General features: G+C 35.3%; 1 protein-coding gene across 1 annotated transcript; it reads left to right on the top strand.

Moving 5' to 3' along the window:
* The first annotated feature begins 11,520 nt into the window (after positions 1-11,520).
* LOC144568447 (uncharacterized) lies at positions 11,521-15,260 on the top strand. Its single transcript, XM_078318805.1, has 2 exons — positions 11,521-14,384; positions 14,761-15,260. The coding sequence occupies exons 1-2, from the start codon at positions 11,633-11,635 to the stop codon at positions 15,117-15,119; spliced, it is 3,111 nt and encodes a 1,036-aa protein (XP_078174931.1). The 5' UTR covers positions 11,521-11,632; the 3' UTR covers positions 15,120-15,260.
* Positions 15,261-21,022: the final 5,762 nt, after the last annotated feature.

Below are 21,022 nucleotides of genomic sequence, written 5' to 3'. Positions count from 1 at the left end.
GAATGGTCCACGGTGGAACCTAGGAGAAAAGAAAGAGATAAAGATGGGAACAAAAACGTGGGTCCCACCTGTCATTTAAAAACTTAACTTTGCAATTCAGCCTTTAAATTTCCAGATTTTACAAATCAATCCCACTAGGTTTAAGTTTCCAATAAAATAAACCCTTAAGTTTCCAAATTTTGAATATTAGTACCAATACTAATTAAGAAAAATATAAACATTATTATTATTGTTATTAATCTCATATGTTGTATCTCATATTAGTTTCAATTCCTATTCAGAATATTAAATTTCTAAATATTTTAAAACTTTCACATTAACATCAGTCAAACAAAATTTTACAAGTTGTGAATTTTATAGCTATTCACTTCAAATAACTTAATTATCTTGTCAATTTTTTTAAATAAAATAATATTTCACTTTACATTTATATATATATAGAGAGAGAGAGAGAGAGATAGGCTAATGTGCTTTCGGTAGCATATGGGCCGAAATACACACGGTTCAAATTTTAAATTTTAAAATTCAAAAAGTCGATCTGAACCATTCATCTTGTTCTTCATATTAATATGTGCTTGGAAACCAAATTTTACATTTTTCTGAATTTTTTTACTATTTATTAAGCCACTTTGAAAATTGCTGATCCAACGGTGGCTTAACAAAACAGTAAAACCGTTGGATTAGCGATTTTCAAAGTTGCTTAATAAATAATAAAAAAATTCAGAAAAATGTAAAATTTGGTCTCTAAGCACATATTAATATGGAGAACAAGATGAACGGTTCAGATCGACTTTTTAAATTTTGAAATTTCAAATTTGAACCATGTGTATTACGGCCTAAATGCTACCGAAAGCACATTTCGGCCTATATATATATATGAGATGGACTACGGTGAGTTGCGAAGTAAAGCGACTATTTTACTTCACGCTCATATTTTGCGATTTTAAAGTTCAAAACGTCGATCCGAACCGTTCATCTTGTTCTCCATATTGAAATGTGGTTGGAGACCAAATTTTACATTTTTTGGAATTTTTTTACTATTTATTAAGCAATTTTGAAAGTCGCTGATCTGATGGTCCAGAAAATTTTACTGTTTTTCACTATTCACAGCAAAACAACAATTTTTCAAAAATGCTTAATAAATAGTTAAAAAATTCCAAAAATGTAAAATTTGGTCTCCAAGCACATTTCAATATGGATTAAACATCTAACGGTTCGGATTGGTCGTTTGGACTTTCAAAATAAAAATACGGCGTGAAGTAGAAATGCGTTTTACTTCGCAACTCACCGTAGCCCATCTCTCTCTCTCTCTCTCTCTCTCTCTCTCTCTCTCTCTATATATATATATATATATATATATGTAGGGTCCGGCTAATTTGCTGCCGGCAGCATTTTAGCCGGAGGTGCTGCCACCATTTTTTTTATTTTCTGATGTCCAAACAACAAATCTAAACTGTTAGATGTTTAATCTATATTATAATCTACTTGGAGGCCAAATTTTACATTTTTTGGAATTTTTTTACTATTTATTAAGCTAGTTTGAAAACCGCTGATTTCAAAGCTGCAGAAATTTACTGAAAACAGCGGTTTTCAAACTAGCTTAATAAATAGTAAAAAAATTCCAAAAAATGTAAAATTTGGTCTCCAAGTAGATTATAATATATATTAAACATCTAATGGCTTAGATTTGTTGTTTAGACATCAAAAAATAAAAAATGGTGCCAGCACCTCCGGCTAAAATACTGCCGGCAGCAAATTAGCCGGACCCTATATATATATATATATAGAGTGATGCTTCTATGGACATAATGACCTATTTGTAAAATGAACACCCTTTTTATTTTCAAAGTTCAAATAGTTGATCCGAACCATTCATCTTGTTCTCCATATTACTATGTGCTTGGAGACCAAATTTTACATTTTTCTGAATTTTTTTACTATTTATTAAGATCGATACAAAAAATATCAAATTCAAACCATTGAATTTTGTACCCATCTTAATAAATAGTAAAAAAATTCAGAAAAATGTAAAATTTGGTCTCCAAGCACATATTAATATGGAGAACAAGATAAACGGTTCGGATCGACTGTTTGAACTTTGAAAATAAAAATATGTTCATTTTACAAATAAGTCCTTATGTCCATAGAAGCCTTTGCCATATATATAATATCACTAAAAACACATCTAAATATTTTGTAAATTGCATTCAAGTATTTATTTTACATAATGTTACAATTCTTCGCTTAGTGACAAATTGAGAGGTAGATAATTGGTGATCCAGATGCATTGAAAGTTCCTCCGCAAAGAAATGAGTTATATTGTGAGCACTTTTCATGTACCAGACTTGGTCACCGTCAACAGTTAAATGATTTGCTAATTCCCGAAATTTTATTTATTTATTATGGGTTTTGGGTGAATAATTTAATCCAGAAAATTTTCTTACTCTTTGGATGGATTATTTTTTTAAAATAAAAATATATAAACTGATTTAAAAAAAAACAATTTTATTTAGATAGATATAAAATGACATTTTCAGTAAATTAAAGGTTTGAGGTAGAAATATTTCATTCGGACTTCAAATTAACATGCGGCATTTTATATGTAGAGTATGTCAAATTGAGAGATAAAATACTTATTGTCTAAAATCTTTTGGACAAAACTCCATTTCTTTCTCGACCTAGTTAGAACATTCTTCACTTAGTGACAAATTGAGAGATAGATAATTGGTTATCAAGGATGCATTGAAAGTTCCTTCGCAAAGAAAGGAGTTATATCACGAGCATTTTATGTGTACCAGACTTGGTCACTGTCAACGGTTAAATGATTTGCTAATACACAAAATTTTGTTTATTTATGATGAGTTTTGGGGAATAATTTAATCCAGAAATTTTTTTTGGATGGATTATTTTTTTAAATAAAAATATATAAATTGATTAAAAAAAAATTATTTAGATGGATATAAAATGACATTTTGAGTAAATAAAGGTTGAAGGTAGAAATCTTTCATTCGGACTTCAAACATGCGCCATTTTATATGGAGAGTATTGTTAAGTTGAGAGATAAGATATATATATAGAGAGAGAGAGAGAGACAGAGAGAGAGAGAGAGAGATTAATGTGCATTTGTATGCATATGGCTCGATATGCATACGGTCCAAATTTAAAATTTAAAAATCCAAAATGTCAATCCGAACCGTTCATCTTGTTCTCCATATTAATATGTGCTTGGAGACCAAATTTTATATTTTTCTGAATTTTTTTGCTATTTATTAAGCCACTTTGAAAATTGTTGATCCAACGGTGGCTTAACAAAATAGTAAAATCAGCAGCCACCGTTGGATCAGCAATTTTCAAAGTGGCTTAATAAATAGTAAAAAAATTCAGAAAAATGTAAAATTTGGTCTCCAAGCACATATTAATATGAAGAACAAGATGAACGGTTCGGATCGACATTTTGGATTTTGAAATTTCAAATTTGGACCGTATGCATATCGGGCCGTATGCATACGAATGCACATTAGTCACTCTCTCTCTCTCTCTCTCTATCTATCTATCTATCTATCTATCTATCTATCTATCTATAGAGAGAGAGAGAGAGAGATGGGCTATGGTGCATTGCAATGCATGGAGGGGTTTGTGTATTGGACCATAAATCTAAAATTCAAAATCCAAATGGCCGATCCAAACCGTTCATCTTGTTCTCCATATTAATATGTGCTTGGAGACCAAATTTTATATTTTTCTGAATTTTTTTACTATTTATTAAGTATTTTACAAAATTGTTGATCCAACGGTGGCTGCTGATTTTACTGTTTTGTTAAGCCACCGTTGGATCAACAATTTTGTAAAATACTTAATAAATAGTAAAAAAATTCAGAAAAATGTAAAATTTGGTCTCCAAGCACATATTAATATGGAGAACAAGATGAACGATTTGGATCAGTCATTTGAATTTTGAATTTTAGATTTATGGTCCAATGCACAAACCCCTCCATGCATTGCAATGCACAAACCCCTCCATGCATTGCAATGCACCATAGCCCATCTCTCTCTCTCTCTCTCTCTATATATATATATATATATAGGACTTGGCGGTGCTACGCATAGCATAGAGGGCATTCGTGCAACGGCTCAATATTTGAGTTTTCAAAATCCTAACTGTCGATCCGAACCGTTCATCATGTTCTCCATATGAATATGTACTTGCAAACCAAATTTTACATTTTTTAGAATTTTTTTACTATTTTTTTAGATATGTAGAAAATCACTAGATCTGAATGGTACATAATTTTCAGATCAAGTGATTTTCTACTTATTTAAAAAAATAATAAAATAATAAAATAATTCTAAAAATGTAAAATTTGGTTTGCAAGTACATATTGAACATGTTTAACGGTTCGGATCCCGCGTTAAAGCACGTTAACCTGTCTTTTTTTGTTTTTTTTTTTGTTTTTTTTGTTTTTTGTTTTGAAAGTTAGTTTGCTTGTCTTCTTTTGAAGGGTGTTTCTTGGTAATCAATGAACAGGTGGCATCATGTACCATCTGTTTTCTTGGTAATCAATGAACAGATGGCATCATGCATGTTATACCATCTTTTTTTTGTAAAAAAAAAAAGAATATATTATTTGAATTTTGTAGAGCAACAATTTCTATTTAATTTTTCTCTGAATTAATTTTTGCCAAATTGATCTCTTTCCAATTGAAACCAAATTAAAAGAAGAAACAAGCAAAAAAAGAATGAATGCTAATTAACCGGCCATGTTAAATCAATGATCTGGTTTAATTTGGTTCAGTTTACTGATATGGTAAATAACTGGCAAGTCTAGTTAAATTGCACAGAATATATATATATATCTTTCAACTTGACTGAGCTAGTTGGATGTCTGGTTCTGATTTTTCTTCAGTTCATACAGTGTGGCTATGATCACAACGATCAGAATATCAAATAATAAATCATTCAATGATTCAAGCTACCAAAAAATTGAAATCATGGTGATATATTTATTGTTATATTCCGAAATTTTAAAAACGTGATTAAATTGTTAAAATGATCTTTACACTAAATAAAAACTTTTCTAACTAAATTAATGATCGATCAGATCTTCTGATTAATCTTAATCGAATCAAAAATTTCAAAATATAAACGGACTATGAACTATGTACATCCGAATTATGGGAGTTAGAAGTAAAACAATTTATGAAACTAATAATAATTATGTAAGTATTCACGAATTCTAAAGATTTTGACATTAATTATTTAATTAGAAATTTGAACATGTATAAATAAAACATATACATATATATATGACAAGCAAATTTAACCATTCGAGTTTTAAGAAAATTAGGAATAAACGATCAAAATGCTCGTACTAATTTTAATATTATTTATAAGCTTAATTTAGAATCTTTATATGGCTTTACGGGCCTTAGAAACAAATACGATGACTTTTAGAAATTCTGAATTTTATGAACCATTGATCTAGATCACTATGCACGAATCTTGACGCGGGGGATTTAAAAAACCCCCAACTCTCCTTCTCTCTCTTTCGCCCCCTGCCTCTGGGTCCCGATGCCCCTCTTTCTCTGTTTCGTGTTGCCTCTTCGGAAAACCCTAAGAGAGGCGATTGCCCCTCTCCCCGTTCGCGTGCGTTAGCTTGCGCCTCTCTGTTGTCTTGTCACTTGTCAGTCGCCGTACCGGGTTGTTGATTTTCCTGGCAAGCTGATGCGTTGGCCGCGTTGCCGTGCTATCTGACTTATTGCCTTGGCTGTGTTTTCTTTGCTCTGTTGCCTTGACCTGTGCCTTGCGCAAATTGTGTGGTTGGGGGCTTTGCCTCTGATTTGTTGCTTGTCTGTTCTGGTTTTGCTGTGGCCTTGCCTGTTCTGTTGTGCTGGTTTGCTTAACCTGTTGGTTGTTTCTGGTTCGCTGGTTGCTGGTGTGCCTGTTCTGATCTGACCTGTTGCTTGTTTCTGTTTTGCTGGTATGGTTGGCTTGTTTTCCTGTGTGTGCTTGGTTGCCTTGCTGACCTGGTTGCCTTGCTCTGTCTTCCTGTTTTGCTGTTGCTTGTTGATGCCTTGTTGAGGCTGTTCTGACCTGTGCTGTTGTGTTGTTGTGGTGCTGCGATACTGGTATGGTGTTGATCTGTTCTTACCAGTACTTGAATTGACAGGGACCTTGTTGTAATTTTTGCAACTTTTGGGGTTGATTGTGTAAGAAACCAGCCCTTGTAACAATTAAAATAAGTGGAGGGGCCTCTAGTAAAATCTGAAAATTTAAGTATATACACGGTCTTGAATTGATTGTATATTTGATTGGGCATTGGGCCTTTACATGGGGATTTAAAATCATGGTATTTGGACCTTCCAAAAAGCGTAATTGATCAGATAGACGCGGCTTTTGAAAATTTAGGTTTTAAATGAGGAATCGAATTAAATCGGAAGCTTACGTGAACCTAAATTAGCTCGGGAAATGATTATACCGTCCAGGGTCTTGATGCCTCGATGATAGCTCATAACATAACTTGAGCAAATACTAAAATAACCCGATTGGACACTTGTATGACCCCGAAACAAACCTAATTAAAACACCCAACACATTAAACTAAAATAAAGGTTTTATAAAAAGTTTTAAAGTTAAAATAATTCTTTTAAACATTTTTTTCGAACTTGTACAAAAATTTGTTGCTAATTAATAAATGACAATTAATTAGCAACGAAAAATATTCGTTATGGACTTAGATTCGAAACGACTAACTAAACGTAGAAATTTAATTAGTGATAAAAATAACGAATTGCGCGACTTAGAAATAAAATTAGTTAGAAAACACGTAAAATAATTAAAGGTCCTATTTTTAAAAATTTTATAAACGAATAACACTTCTAGAATATAAATAGCTTAACTATATTAAAACGGATTATAAAATTCGCAATAATCATATAATTAATAGATTATATTTAAATAGTTGCCTTAAGGATTTTAATTGTAAATTAACGTTCGAAACCGAATTTCGAACCCTTTTTAAAATTAATTATAGTCTGATTTAAATAAATCAAGTAGATAGGAAATTAAAATATATTAGTTAAGTGAAAACACGTATAATTTACCGCAACTCTCGAACAATTATTTTATTACGAATAATTCGACATTCGAATTTATACAAGCAATATATCTTCAAATTAAATCATTAGAATATAAATTTAATTAGGATTAAATTAGATTAAACTAGACCAAGGTGAATGATCAATAGTTGACGAACTTATAAATTAAGATTAATGCTAAGCTCGATGACATGAAATTAATTAATTAATACATGCCTAATCGGATCAGTCTGACTGACTGAACCGGTAATTTTATAAAACCAAAATAATCGAGAAATCGACCTGTACATTAATTGGGACGAAGGTTAGAATAAAATTAGCGTAGATTTTAATTAGTTTAAATTACGTGATCACAGATCAGCCGACTCCGTACGAGCCCGACCCGTGGACCGATCCGACTGACCCGCAGTTCGGAGCATACGCGGAGCACGCTGATTATTAGCGACTGAGACTCCAGCCCCCTTAGGTGTGGGATATCTGAATTATTCTTTTCGTGGGCGTACTCTTACCAGTCGATCCATCTGACCTGACATCTGCACTTTATTTTTAAGTAGTTGCATTAAAACTGTAGAGCATGTTTATCCTTTCTGCACTGTAGGTAGAATTGCATAAACCCTGAAAAACCTGAATTTACTATAGTTTAGGAGTAGAATAATTAAATAATATTATAAGTATATTATTAGAATATTAGGTTATTAGTTGTCTCCCTCTCGTGGAAGACAATATATTATTATTATATTACGTGCATACGCATGCATTGGTGAGAGCTGAGCAGAGTCGAGTGACTTCGTTCCGTCTTGGTGTCACTTGGCATGGGACGGCCCGATAGCCACTGAGCTGAGGGTCACTTGATCCTTGGATGGCTTTAGGATTTATATTATATGTATAAACTTTGATTATATATATATTTTTCGATTCATTTTACCATTACGTGCGGGCCGGATGCGAGCCCTGAGGCGCGAACGATTCGGGATTTATTCCTTCCCTACATTAGGAGCTACTTTGCCTAGAACGGAAGTTCCCAAGGCTAGTGCAGGCCTTGAGGAATGATGTGCAAGTGCATAAGGTCGACGAGCCTTGATGCACGGGGTCGACGAGCCCCTGATCCTATTGGTCTGGCCGGACGGTAGAGTTCTCTCCTGCTCATGAGGGAAGAGATTAACTTTTTACGACTTGCATTGTATGATTTCTCCTATTGGATATGTTTGGGTGATGAATCGTTAGGCGAGATGACACACCGGATTTTGATATAACCATCGGCTAGTGTGCAGTTCTTGTGGGCAATGCGCGATGTCATTAGGCAACGTGTATCATTGTTCCCTGATCACAGTCCTTGGATTATATTATTCAGATTCTTTTGGTAAAGGTATAACCATCGGCTAGTGTGCAGTTCTTGTGGAGCAATGCTCGATGTCACTAGGCAACGTGTATCATTGCACTCTGATCACAGTCCTTGGATTATATTATTCGATTCTTTTGATGCTATTGGCACGGCACGGGGTGATTTACTTTATATCCATATTATTATTATTATCATTGTATTTGAGCACACAGTGCAATGAGTACTGGATTTCGATTTGAGTTATATCCGATATTACACCTTGATTTTATTTTGGGTTTATTTCGCATGTTGGCATAATAGAATAATCGCATTATGACATCATTCAAAAGTATTATAAGTTCTATTAAATATTAATATAGGTTCACACATGTGCATATTTCTAATTGTATTCATTTTATAAATAAAAGTGCTTTGACCATAGAGGATCCCTGAGGGGATAATTCTGGGTCACATACTGGGCGATTCGTCGCTCACCCACAAGTTGTTTCGTGGGTTTTAGGTACAGCATCTGGCGATCTGCAGCAGGAGTTGTCCCTGATGGCCACACCGCTTGATTAACTAGAGTTAGACTTTTGATTAGGTTTACGAGTCCCGTATTCCTGTGTTATATATACGGGCTCGATAGATCATGTATCCCCTTCTATAGATGGTGTTATTTGGATCCGAGATGGATCAGATTATATGTTATGTATGTGTATGTTTATTTATTGGCTATGTGACAGATGCTTGATATTTATATTATTTTGCTTCCGCTGCTGTTTGATTTATTATTGATGATTAGCCTTGCGTGCTTAATGACTAATTAAGCACGAGGCGAGGTTGATCACACCTTAATCCAGAATTCCTAGTTTGGGGTGTGACATTTATATTCCCTGAATGAATGTTATTTATTTCTAGCAAGGACACACTCTAGCTAGCTCATATAATAAAAGGCGACACCATGCCAATGGATTTTCTATTCTAATCTTGTTTTCAGTTTCAACTTTTTATTTGAGAATGAATGGAAAATATATGGGCAATGACTCGCAATTGGAAAATTCCAAATGTGGTCCACTCTGATAGTCTTCTTCCACCAACTTATTAATTTGAATGATAAATACAAATATCTGTGTCTATTTAACAAGACTCGTAATAGGAAAATTCCAACCGTGGTCAACTATGATAGTTTTCTTCCACCAACTTATTTGAATGATAAATAGGATCACAGAAGATAGCTATTGCTTAGAGATATCCTCTTACAACACTTGCCAACCAAACAAAAAAATAGGAGGTTTACATCTCTTACTTCTCATATGCTTGTTTTCATTCCATCTTCCACCTTAGGCATGCAACCTTACAAACCTATCACATCTTTATCTTGAATATAATAACTTCATAGGTTCCATCCCACCTACCTTAGGTAATCTTACCAAACTATCATTTCTCCATCTTCACAAAATTAAAATAGCATTAGTGGTCACATCCCCCTGTCTTGGGCAACCTTACTACCTTAGTGGAACTTTATACATCGCACTAAATTAATCACAATGCTTTTTTCCCTTTTCTTTATGCATCGCACTAAATTTATCTCATCGAGTATACAAAATAGACAACCATAAAACATTCTGCAAATAACACAAATAAATATAAATAAAGTTTGGTTATAATTTAACCACAACAGAATTGGTTTGCTTTAGTTTAACATACCAACTTAAACAGTCAAACAAAATACCCACATCTGTACCTGTAATTAATTTAAATACAAAAGTTCCATCTCCTCCTTTGTAAACCCCACCTCAAAAGTTCATCATCAACAAGCCACCATAATCATACCGAAAACAGTCCAACCGATTCGAAAGATCTGTACATGCAATTACTTCATAAACAAAAGTTCTATCTCCTACCTTCTGAACCCCAACTGAAAAGCTCATCATGACCCTAGCTAAATTAATTAGACCACCATACATACACAAAGAGTTCACAATTAATATCGATCACAATACACAACAAAAGGCTGTGGTACACAAACACAACCCTTTGGTTAATAGTGTGCTTGGGATTGCACATAATTGAAGTAGGATTCAACAAAGAAGTTCTCGGTTTCATTCACATTCGATGCTGGGTCCTCATTGAAATTGTTTGAGGGCTCATTCTTGGTATATTTTTTAGGTTTAATTTATTAGTCATGTTGTATTCTTAAGAAATATATTAGTTGTGAACTTTTGTGTATTTTTTAATCTATCCGAATATTGCATATTATGCTTTTTATATGAGTAATGTGTTTCTTCAACATGCTGTTCTCTAATTAGAAAACTACTAATTTGTGTAAACTATAATATATTTTCATCTTCATCCATTCATCCTCAAATCTGTAAAAAAAAAAAAAAAAAAACTATAAATGCACAGGAGAGGGCATTTTCTTTCCTATTTTTAAAAAAAAAAAAAAAATTTCCTTGTTCATTTGTTCTTTATCAAACTTTGATCATAAGTTAATTAAATCTTACTTTAAGTACTTAAGATAATTTTCATTACTGTGTCGTACTACTGATATTGTTTTGCATGTTGTTTCTAGGGATATTCTGAGTTGAGTAGTATCATTCTCATACTTAATTTCATAGCCGGCCGTTCCCACTTTCATATTCTGAATTGAGACCTTTTATATAAAAACTCTATGGATGACAGTTGAGGTGAGGATCTGAGGTTAACTCTGAGATTTGTTGTTCATTATGAAACTTCGATCACAAGTTAATTAAATCTTACTTTTAAGTAATTAAGATAATTTTCATTACTGTGTCGTACTAATATTGTTTTGCTTGTTGACTCTAGATATATTCTGAGTTGTCTCATTCTCATAATTTCATAGCAAGTCATCTCCAGCTTAAATTCATATTCTGAAATTTGTCCTTTTATGAGTCATATTCAAAAGACTCCATCAGTACGTTGTGAGTGTAAAATGAGTCACAATTCTATTTCCATGTCCCAACTTTCACGGTTAGGAATACACAACAAATGAGTCATCTCCGGCCAACCCGATCTTCACGGTTAGAAAATAAAGTATTCAAAATTACAAGTTCTTTCTAACAATCAGCACTAGAAGTCTAGAATGACTCATGAGGGAATCTCTTGTGGTCAACTTTTCTAACCTTACATCTACCTCTAACTATAAGAAGAGCAGCATTCTGTGAGAGAAATACATTGCCCCTCAATACACAAATCATGGAACGTTGTTATAGCTTGCTCACTATTCACCTCCTCTTAACCTTATCCTCATTTACTCTCGCTGCCACAGCAGCAACTAGTAAAACTGATCTATCTGCACTTCTCTCCTTCAAGTCGCAAATATATGATGATCCATTTGGAGTCTTCTCCTCTTGGAATGAGTCACTGCACCACTGTCAATGGCAAGGGATCTTGTGTGGCCGGCACCATCCTGATAGAGTGACTGCTCTCGTTCTCGACTCCAAACAATTGTCAGGTTATATTTCTCCATCCCTAGCAAACCTCACGTTCCTCCAAACGATGAGTCTCTCTGATAACCAGCTGAGAGGAAGCATCCCAGTAGAGATGGGATACTTGGGTAGGCTACGTTTTGTCAACTTGAGTGTGAATTTTCTTGATGGTAGCATTCCATCGACTCTAAGTAACTGTTCAAATCTAGAAGTTATTTCTTTGAGAAATAATAATCTCCATGGAACAATCCCATCTAACTTAGCACAATGCAAAGAATTGAAAACAATCAGTCTGGGGAATAACCACCTCACAGGAGGCATACCGTTCGAATTCGGCCTCATCCCACAGCTCCAAAGATTTCGACTGTCTGACAATAATCTCACAGGATCAATTCCTTCCACCTTAGGCAACCTTACTAACTTACAGCAACTTGTCCTTTTCAAAAATATGTTAAGTGGATTCATCCCTGATGAACTAGGGAAGCTTCAAAACCTCCAGTATATTGGATTTTATCAAAACAACATTTCGGGCGAAATACCACACTCCCTTTACAACTTATCAACCTTGTATTCTTTGCAACTTTCTAATAACCAGCTTCATGGAACTTTACCTTTTGATATGTGCAATGCTTTACCAAACTTGATTTATCTAGGCCTGTATTCCAATCAACTCCAAGGACAGATCCCACCATCCATATCCAATTGTTCTGCTCTTATTTCTGTTTCATTATATTTTAATTACTTCAGTGGCGTAATACCATCTAGCTTTGGAACCTTACAAAATCTTCGAAGTATTATTCTTGAATCTAATCAACTGGAGGTTAAGAGACCACATGATTGGAGTTTCATGGATGCTTTGACCAATTGTACTTTGTTAGAATATATAGGTCTCGAATACAACCAACTACAAGCAGTGTTACCTAGTTCTATAGGAAACTTTTCTAGTCTTCGTCAACTCGGACTGAGTAATAACCCAATTTCAGGAAGCATACCAGCAACTCTCGGAAAACTCAATAACTTAACCTGGCTTGACCTAGGCAATATGTATCTCAGTGGCACCATTCCGGTAGAAATCGGAAATCTTAACAAATTGGGAATATTAGATCTGGAGAATAACATGATTTCAGGTCAAATCCCATCAACTTTTGGCAATCTCACCCAAATGACCACGCTACTTCTAGATAATAATACATTAGAAGGGAGTATACCACCAGAATTAAGTAGCATGAAATTCTTAGAACTCCTTGATATTTCAAATAATAAGTTGGTTGGTGAAATTCCCAAAGAAATCATGGGTCTTTCTTCTCTTTCTATCAGTTTGGACTTGTCACGCAATTATCTAACTGGCATGTTGCCACCAGAAATTGGTAACTTGAAAAACCTACAATCAATTCGTCTCTCAAATAACAAGTTACATGGAGAGATTCCTAGCATAATTGAAGGATGCCAGGAACTTGAAGCCCTTTATCTTGATAGCAATATGTTCCAAGGAACAATTCCAACCAGCTTGAGCAAACTAAGAGGACTGCAAACCCTTGATGTCTCTAACAACTCGCTCTCAGGTCGAGTCCCTCAATTCCTGGGTACAATGAATTTGCAATATTTTAATATTTCTTTCAATAATTTCGAGGGGGAATTACCAAAAATAGGCATTTTCAAGAACACCACTAGTGTAGATGTAAGAGGAAATCCAAAGCTTTGTGGTGGAGTGCCTCAAATGCATTTGTCACAGTGCATGATCTCACAACCTTCAACAAAGAAACATCACTCTCGAAGGAACATGGTGCTCATAAGTTCTGTTGTAGGTTCTTTTATTAGCATAACCGCAGTCATTTGCTTGTTAGTGATTTATTATACTAGAATCAACCCTCGAAACAATCCACAATCTGATACAGCTTTAAAATATGGGTTAAAGCCCGTTTCATACAATGACCTTCTTAGAGCTACTGAAAATTTCTCTGCGAAGAATCAAATTGGAAGAGGTACATTTGGAGCAGTCTATAAAGCCGTTATGAGTTTCGAGAATGTAACAACCGTTGCGGTGAAGGTGCTAAACCTTGAGACACACAGTGCTTCGAAAAGTTTCATCTCTGAATGCGAGGCATTAAAAAATGTGAGACACCGAAACCTTATAAAAGTGTTGAGTTTGTGCTCTAGCATAGATCACCAAGGTAATGATTTCAAGGCTTTGGTTTTTGAGTTCATGCCAAATGGTAGCTTGGAAACATGGTTGCATCCAAATGCATGTATAGATCGGCCATTCATAAGCCTCAGCTTCCTCCAGAGGTTGAACATCGCATTTGATGTGGCAACAGCTCTAGATTATCTTCATTACCATTTACCTGGACCAATTGTGCATTGTGATCTCAAACCTAGCAATGTACTTTTGGATGATGACATGACGGCACATGTGAGTGATTTTGGATTAGCAAGGTTTTTGGTTCAACCCGATACCATGCCTTCTCAATCAATGTCGAGCACAGGTGGAATCAAAGGTTCTATTGGCTACATTCCTCCAGGTACAGCAGATCTTTTTATTTGAGAAGTACTTTTTTTTTCAATAATATGTCCCTGCAACAAAATTATTCACCGACTTTGTTAAGGTCCAAAGAAACAATTGGCCAAGTTTGTTCCACTAGCTAGCGAGGCTAAAGGGCAAAGCATTTGTTGCCTCATTTATACTCATGATTGAGACTTTTACTATCTATGCATACTTCTTTAATTTACTGCTTTGGGCTAGATAATTTGAAAAATAATACACAAATATATGCATGATCATATGAACCCAAATTTGAAAAACTAGGTAAATTATACATATGTCAATAAGTAGAGTCACAATTAACTATGCTTAGTACTAAATTTAGGATTGTAACTATTTGACTTTTCATTGCCTAGAGTATGGAATGGGTGGTCGGCGATCAGTAGAAGGAGATATCTATAGCTATGGCATTCTTCTACTTGAAATATTCACTGGAGTAAGTCCCACAGACGAGAGAATCAGATATGGTTTGAGCCTTCAGAAGCATATTGAGATGGCTTTTCCTGACCACGTCATGGACATAGTTGACCCCCTATTATTCTCTGAAACTGATGGAGAACACAATCTGTATGCACCTGAAAATATCTATAGTTGTTTGGTTTCAGTGATTCAATGCGGGCTTCTATGCTCCAAAGAGTTGCCAAAAGAGCGCATTTCTATCAAAGATGTTATCAAGGAGTTGAACTCAGCACGAACAAAAGTGCTCAGGCCATAGATACAGAAAAAAAAGATCAAAAGAGAAGAAGAAGAAGGGCTCCGCTAAATATATTATGTGTAAAATTTGGATAGCAGTTGTGGTTATTTATGTTGTAGTATATATTTTGTAATAATGGATATTATTTCTTTCTATTAACAAATTAGGTGGGACTAGGTGTTTCGATTGAAAGACTTTTGATATGCACTCAATTAAATAAGAATACTGTAATGAGTAAATTGGATTAATGCTGCATATTTATATATCGGAGTATTTTGTTGTTCTTCTGAAGGATTAATGCATGGTAATGAGTAAATTGGATTAATGCATGGCCGCCTCCCAAATCTACAAGTTCTCAACACAGACTCCACAAAAATGCTAAACTCCTGGGGAAAATTTACTTTTTTTCTCATATTACAAATTGTAGCTTTTCTTCTAAATTATCCATACAACACTACATCAAAATAGAGTTTCAGCGACCGGTATCAGTGATCGGTGATGACGCCGGTCGCTGATGCTCAATTTCTCTCCAAAACTAAAGATTTTCACTCAAATTTTAGCGACCAACTGTATCAGCGACCGGCGCCAACACCGGTAGCTGAAAGTTTTTTTTTTTTTTTTTTATCGCTGAAATTTGGGGTAAAACGCATGGGCGCCAGAACCCTTCTTCTCCGCGCCAGAACTCCAAACCCTTCTTCAAATTTTGATCGGAACCCCAAACCCTTCTCCAAAATCGATCGTCTCTCTCTTCTCCAAACATTTCTCTCTCGCCTCAGACCGACAGCCCTCAGCATCTCTCTCTCTCTCTCTCGCTCTCTCGCTGGACCAGCCCCGAGCCGTTTTCGTATGCGACAGTTCACTTTTGACTTGACCAGAGTCACAGGGCCTATCGAGCTGTCATCGCCATGGCTGGATCTTGAAAGGTGTTTTTTTTCTTTTCTTTGGATGCTGTCTTTTTAATTTCTGTTTGATTTATTCTCTGGTACAGTTTTGGACACCTCAATTTGGTTATATTAAATTGTCTAAGCTTAAGGTATCATGCTTTAATTGAAACAGTTTTTGGTTGTTTCCTTATTTTCAAGTTGAAAATGGCGACAGACCTACTGTCAATGTCAAAATTCTTGAGTGAGAACAAATTGTTAATGGATTTGAAATAGGATAAGGTTGTAATTAGACTTGGAATTAGAACTAAGTTCTTCATTAGTGGGCCTATTACTCAATGGTGTAGGTGACAAAGAAATGGTTTGATATTTTCTGTGGTGTGCTTGCTGAATTTTCTGACAACCGGAGACGAGGCGCCACTGGTATCTTCTCTCTCTTTTCCTTGCTTATTTCTTTGTTTTTGTGCCTTGCTGATTTCTTTGTTTGTCGTGATGATTCGTAGAATTGGATTTGATAGATCGAGTGCGTACTTTGATCCTGTTTAACTGATTTCTTTCACCAAATAATTGAGCACAAGGTTCAATTAAACTAAACTTTCTGGTCTAATGATAAACTGATTTCTTTGTTACTTCTTGAGCATTTGCTGCATACTTTGATCCTGTTTTGTATTGTCAGATTTCGGGGGGATGGAGACATACCATGGCGCTAACTTCAGAAGGAAAGCTCTATGGTTGGGGTTGGAATAAGGTATAGTAATTCGTAACTAGTTCAAAGTGGAGTTTATTTCATCTAGTATCTCATATTAACATGTTTTTGATTCTGTCTTTGTGGGTAGTTTGGGCAAGTAGGTGTAGGTGACAATACTGATCACTGCTATCCAGCTCAAGTCAACTTCCTTGACAATCAGGTAAATATTTATTAATGTACCAGCAAAGGCAATGGTAGTGATACTAATGTACCAGCAAAGGCAATGCTAGAACTACCATTTTATAATTAGTTCTGAATTTACCTATATCCGAGATTCTTTCACTTATTTTTTTTGTGGAAATTGTAGTTGATACTATGACAAAATTAGAATTGTTGTGTTGATATTGTTACTATTGTATCTCAAATCAAAACCGTAAATTTGTATGATATTTGATGTTATAATTGAATTGATCTATTGTGTATGTTTTGAGAAAAGTAAAATGAAAAAAATCAAAAAAACTAACAGAAAAGTAAAAAACAAAAAAAAAAACTGACAGAATAGTATCAGCGACCGGATTTAACTATCAGCGACCGTTAATTGTGGTCGCAGACACCGTTTCATGACGTTAGCAAAAAGTAACAGCGATAAAAAAAATTGGTCGCAGATAAATTATCAGCGACCGGATGACGTCATTCAGCGACCGGTGACGTCATCGAGAGAATATCTGCGATAATGCTTTCAGCGACCGGCGACGTGACTATCAGAGACCGGAAAACCGGTCTCTGATAGTCTTTCCTGCTGTAGTGCAAACATACTTTCATCCTTTCAAACACACAATCAGAGCCCCCACCTCAGCAGACAGAATGCAATTGCCCTCATTACAACACAAAATGTTTCATTAAAACAAGTCATTGTCTTGAATCCAAAGTATCTGCTGACCTACTCTGCAAGCTCGTAAGTGTTACTTTGATTGAAGACTTAAAGGAGTTATATTGTAAGTCGAAAACCGACAAACAATGCATGACTGCATTTGATATGACAAGGAGGATATGTGCTCATTTAAGTGGCAAATATGATGAGGGTGACCTTCTTCTCCATAAAATTGTGGAGATTATTTTTTATTATTATATCACTGTTGAAAATTCAAATGATGAACAACACCTTACTTAATTGATGTCAAAAGAAATTAGTAAATTGCTTATTGTTGTGCTTGTAGTATTTTTCTTGTGTTATGTTAATTTCTTTCAGTACCATCATGATGTCTAATCTATTTGATATAATAACACTTTCTTATATTTGCTAATGTTATAATCCATAGTTTTAATTATTGTTAAATAATTATAAACAATGATTAGTAGTAAATTAAAACAAATTATTCATAATAAAATTCTAAACTAATTAAAATTTCCGATATATGAAGATCAAATTAGATTTTTAAAAAGACATTTGAAACTAGAAGTTGAAAGAGGATTGAAATTTTACATGAACAAATTAGGTTGTGTTAAAGAAATAAAATCCAGCCCACCACACGAATGGCCCACAATATCATGCTCACCTTCTTTCCCTTCTGTCTATCTTTCTTCCTCTCTCTTACCAACGGGCCCCATGTCCCTCTCTCCCTGTTACTTGTTGGAGAAGAATTGGTCAAAACCAAATCTTAATTTCTGTTCGGATCCGCACCCCTTCTTTTTTTCTAAACCCTTGACAGGCGGACCCCACTGTCCCCTCATTTCTCCCTCTCTATCACTTACAGTGGGCCCATCTCTCTCACTTGTGTTCCGCTTCTCTCTCCCACGCACCTCTTGCGTTGATTTTTGTTGTTGCCTCGTCCGTTATCAGAGATTTTGTATCTTCAACGACTCTGTCGTCCCTTTGGTTAACTGCTCGTGCGACTTTGGTCGCTGTCCCATCGGCGAACCGTTGTTTTGCTCTATATAGAGCAGCCCCGCCCTCTATCTCGCTTTGTTTCTTTTTGTTGATTTTACTCTCATGTGTTGAGAAATTTCTCTCTCTTGTGGTTTGGGTTTTGTGTTATAGCTTCAAACCCGGTTGGGTTTTTGTGCTGTTGGTGCCTCTGTCTGTGCCTCTTTCTTGGTGGTGTCTTTGTGGGCGCTGTGAAGCGAGGCCACGAAAGGCGTCTTGGTACCGGCCGTCTTATTACGAAGCACTAATCGAACATTTTGCGGGTAATCCAACATTACTCCTTTTATTTATGTTTTGTGCCTTGTGATGGCATAGGGGTCGAGCTCCTCTGTGTTTGAATTGTTTGTGGTTCTTCTCGAACTCGCATCTGGGTTCCTCTTATTTGCTTGATGATTGATTTATTTAGATAATGGATGAGCCCCATATTCTCTTATTTACTATGCAGTAAAAAAAAAATATTAAGAAATTGTCTATAAATTTTATCTGATCAAATGATTAGCTCGAATTATTTTCTTTTTTTTAATTTTCTTTTTAATTTGTTGTTGACGTGGCTTAATAAAAAAAACTCTAAAATTAATTTCAGACATGTAAAAATTAGAAACTTTAGACTTAGAGATCTTAATTTCTAAAAGGTAGTTGAAAATTATTTAGAAACTCATTTGATTTGTTAGAATATAGATGTTCTAAGTTTATTATATACATTTTGTGCTGTAATAATGGTACCAATAAACAATGTATGATTTATGTTTTGTAATGAAAATTGGCAAGTATGATTTCACTTATCTCAAATAAAAAAAATTATAAAATTCCAATTCGGTACAGAGTTATGTGAAGATTAAGTAATATTAATTTCAATATAATTGAGCAATCTGAAGATTAAGTAATATTAATTTCGATATAATTGAGCAATCTTAAATAATCAGATAAGGTTATTTAATCTCTGTTATTTACTAGTAGATTTGTTTAGGTTATTTAGGTGGTGATTTGTGTCATGATACATACATCAATCGGATCCTGTTTTAATTAACACAAGTCAAACTACGCACCCATTCGGACCGGATCCGTCATTTCGAAATTTTATGAGGGGCAATTCTGTCAAAACTCGAAAAGAGAGGTCCTTTCGGAAAGAAAGCTTACCCCGGCACTAGTGTGGGAAAAATGGCACGGCAGAGCCGGCTCCGTCACGGAACGGCACGGCACGTGTTACTGTTCCGTGCCGTGACTCGCATGTCGCGTGCCGTGTCTGTCCTTTGACATTTTGGTCACGGCACGGCATGCAAAAAATCTGTACACGGCACGTAATTACACGAGTCACAGCACGGCATGCAAAAAATCCGTACACGGCACGTAATTACACGAGTCACGGCACGGCACGCGAGTCACATGTAATTAGAACCGTTATATCTTAATCAAATTGTGAATCTTGAAGAAACTAACTTAAATTATGAAAAAATAATTAAACGTGAGAAACGTGATTAGTTACGTTTGGACATGGCACATGAATAGGCACGGCACGCGAGTCACGGCGTTACTCGCGTGCCGTGTCCACCCCTTGACATTTTGATAACGGCACGCGAGTCACGGCGTTACTCGCATGCCGTGTCCACCCCTTGACATTTTGATAACGGCACGGCACGAGTCACTGTTTACTTGGTCACGGCATAGCACGAGACCAAAGTCACGACGTGTTAGACACGCCACGGCACGTTTTTTCAACTCGCACACCCCACTTCGCTGTCCAACCCTACTTGGAACATAAAATTATTCATTACCCATTAACTGTATAGTGCAACTTACAAATTACCCCACAAAAACCCTGGAATTTTAGATTAAATCAAGTACTTCAGTAATTTACTTTATTGACGAATATATATTTTATCTCTTTGAAGTTTATTTCCAAATATATAATTTTTGAAATCTATAAACGGTTAAAACAATGTTACAAATAAATTAATAAAGAGCTTTGTAGAAAGCCCCAAAACATAAGGACCATTGTAGTAATGATAAGATTGTTTAGGGACTGAGATGGAGAATTCACCCTCGCCACAATAAAACCCCGTCGTCCATTCTTGGATTTTCCCAACTCAATTAAATCCTCTCCCAACCCCCAAGTGACTCCCAAGAAGAGCCTATTTAAGCCGCTTGGCCTCCTTCCAAATCTACAAGTTATCAACACAGACTCCACAAAAATGCTGAACTTGGGAGTGAAATTTGCTTTTTTTCTCATATTACAAATTGTAGCTTTCTTTCTAAATTATCCATACAATCATACTTTCACCCTTTCAAACACACAATCGAAGCCCCCGCCTCAACAGACGAAATGCAATAGCCCTCGTTACCACACAAAATGTCCCATTAAAACAAGTCATTGTTTTGAGTACAAAGTATCTGCTGACCTGCTCTGCAAGCTCGTGAGTGTCACTTTGATTGA

Source organism: Carex rostrata, chromosome 2 (genome assembly GCF_964058835.1).
Source record: "Carex rostrata chromosome 2, lpCarRost1.2, whole genome shotgun sequence".
Classification (NCBI taxonomy): Eukaryota; Viridiplantae; Streptophyta; class Magnoliopsida; order Poales; family Cyperaceae; genus Carex; species Carex rostrata.
Note: the sequence above shows the minus strand (reverse complement) of the source record. Positions and strands in the feature narration are given on the sequence as shown.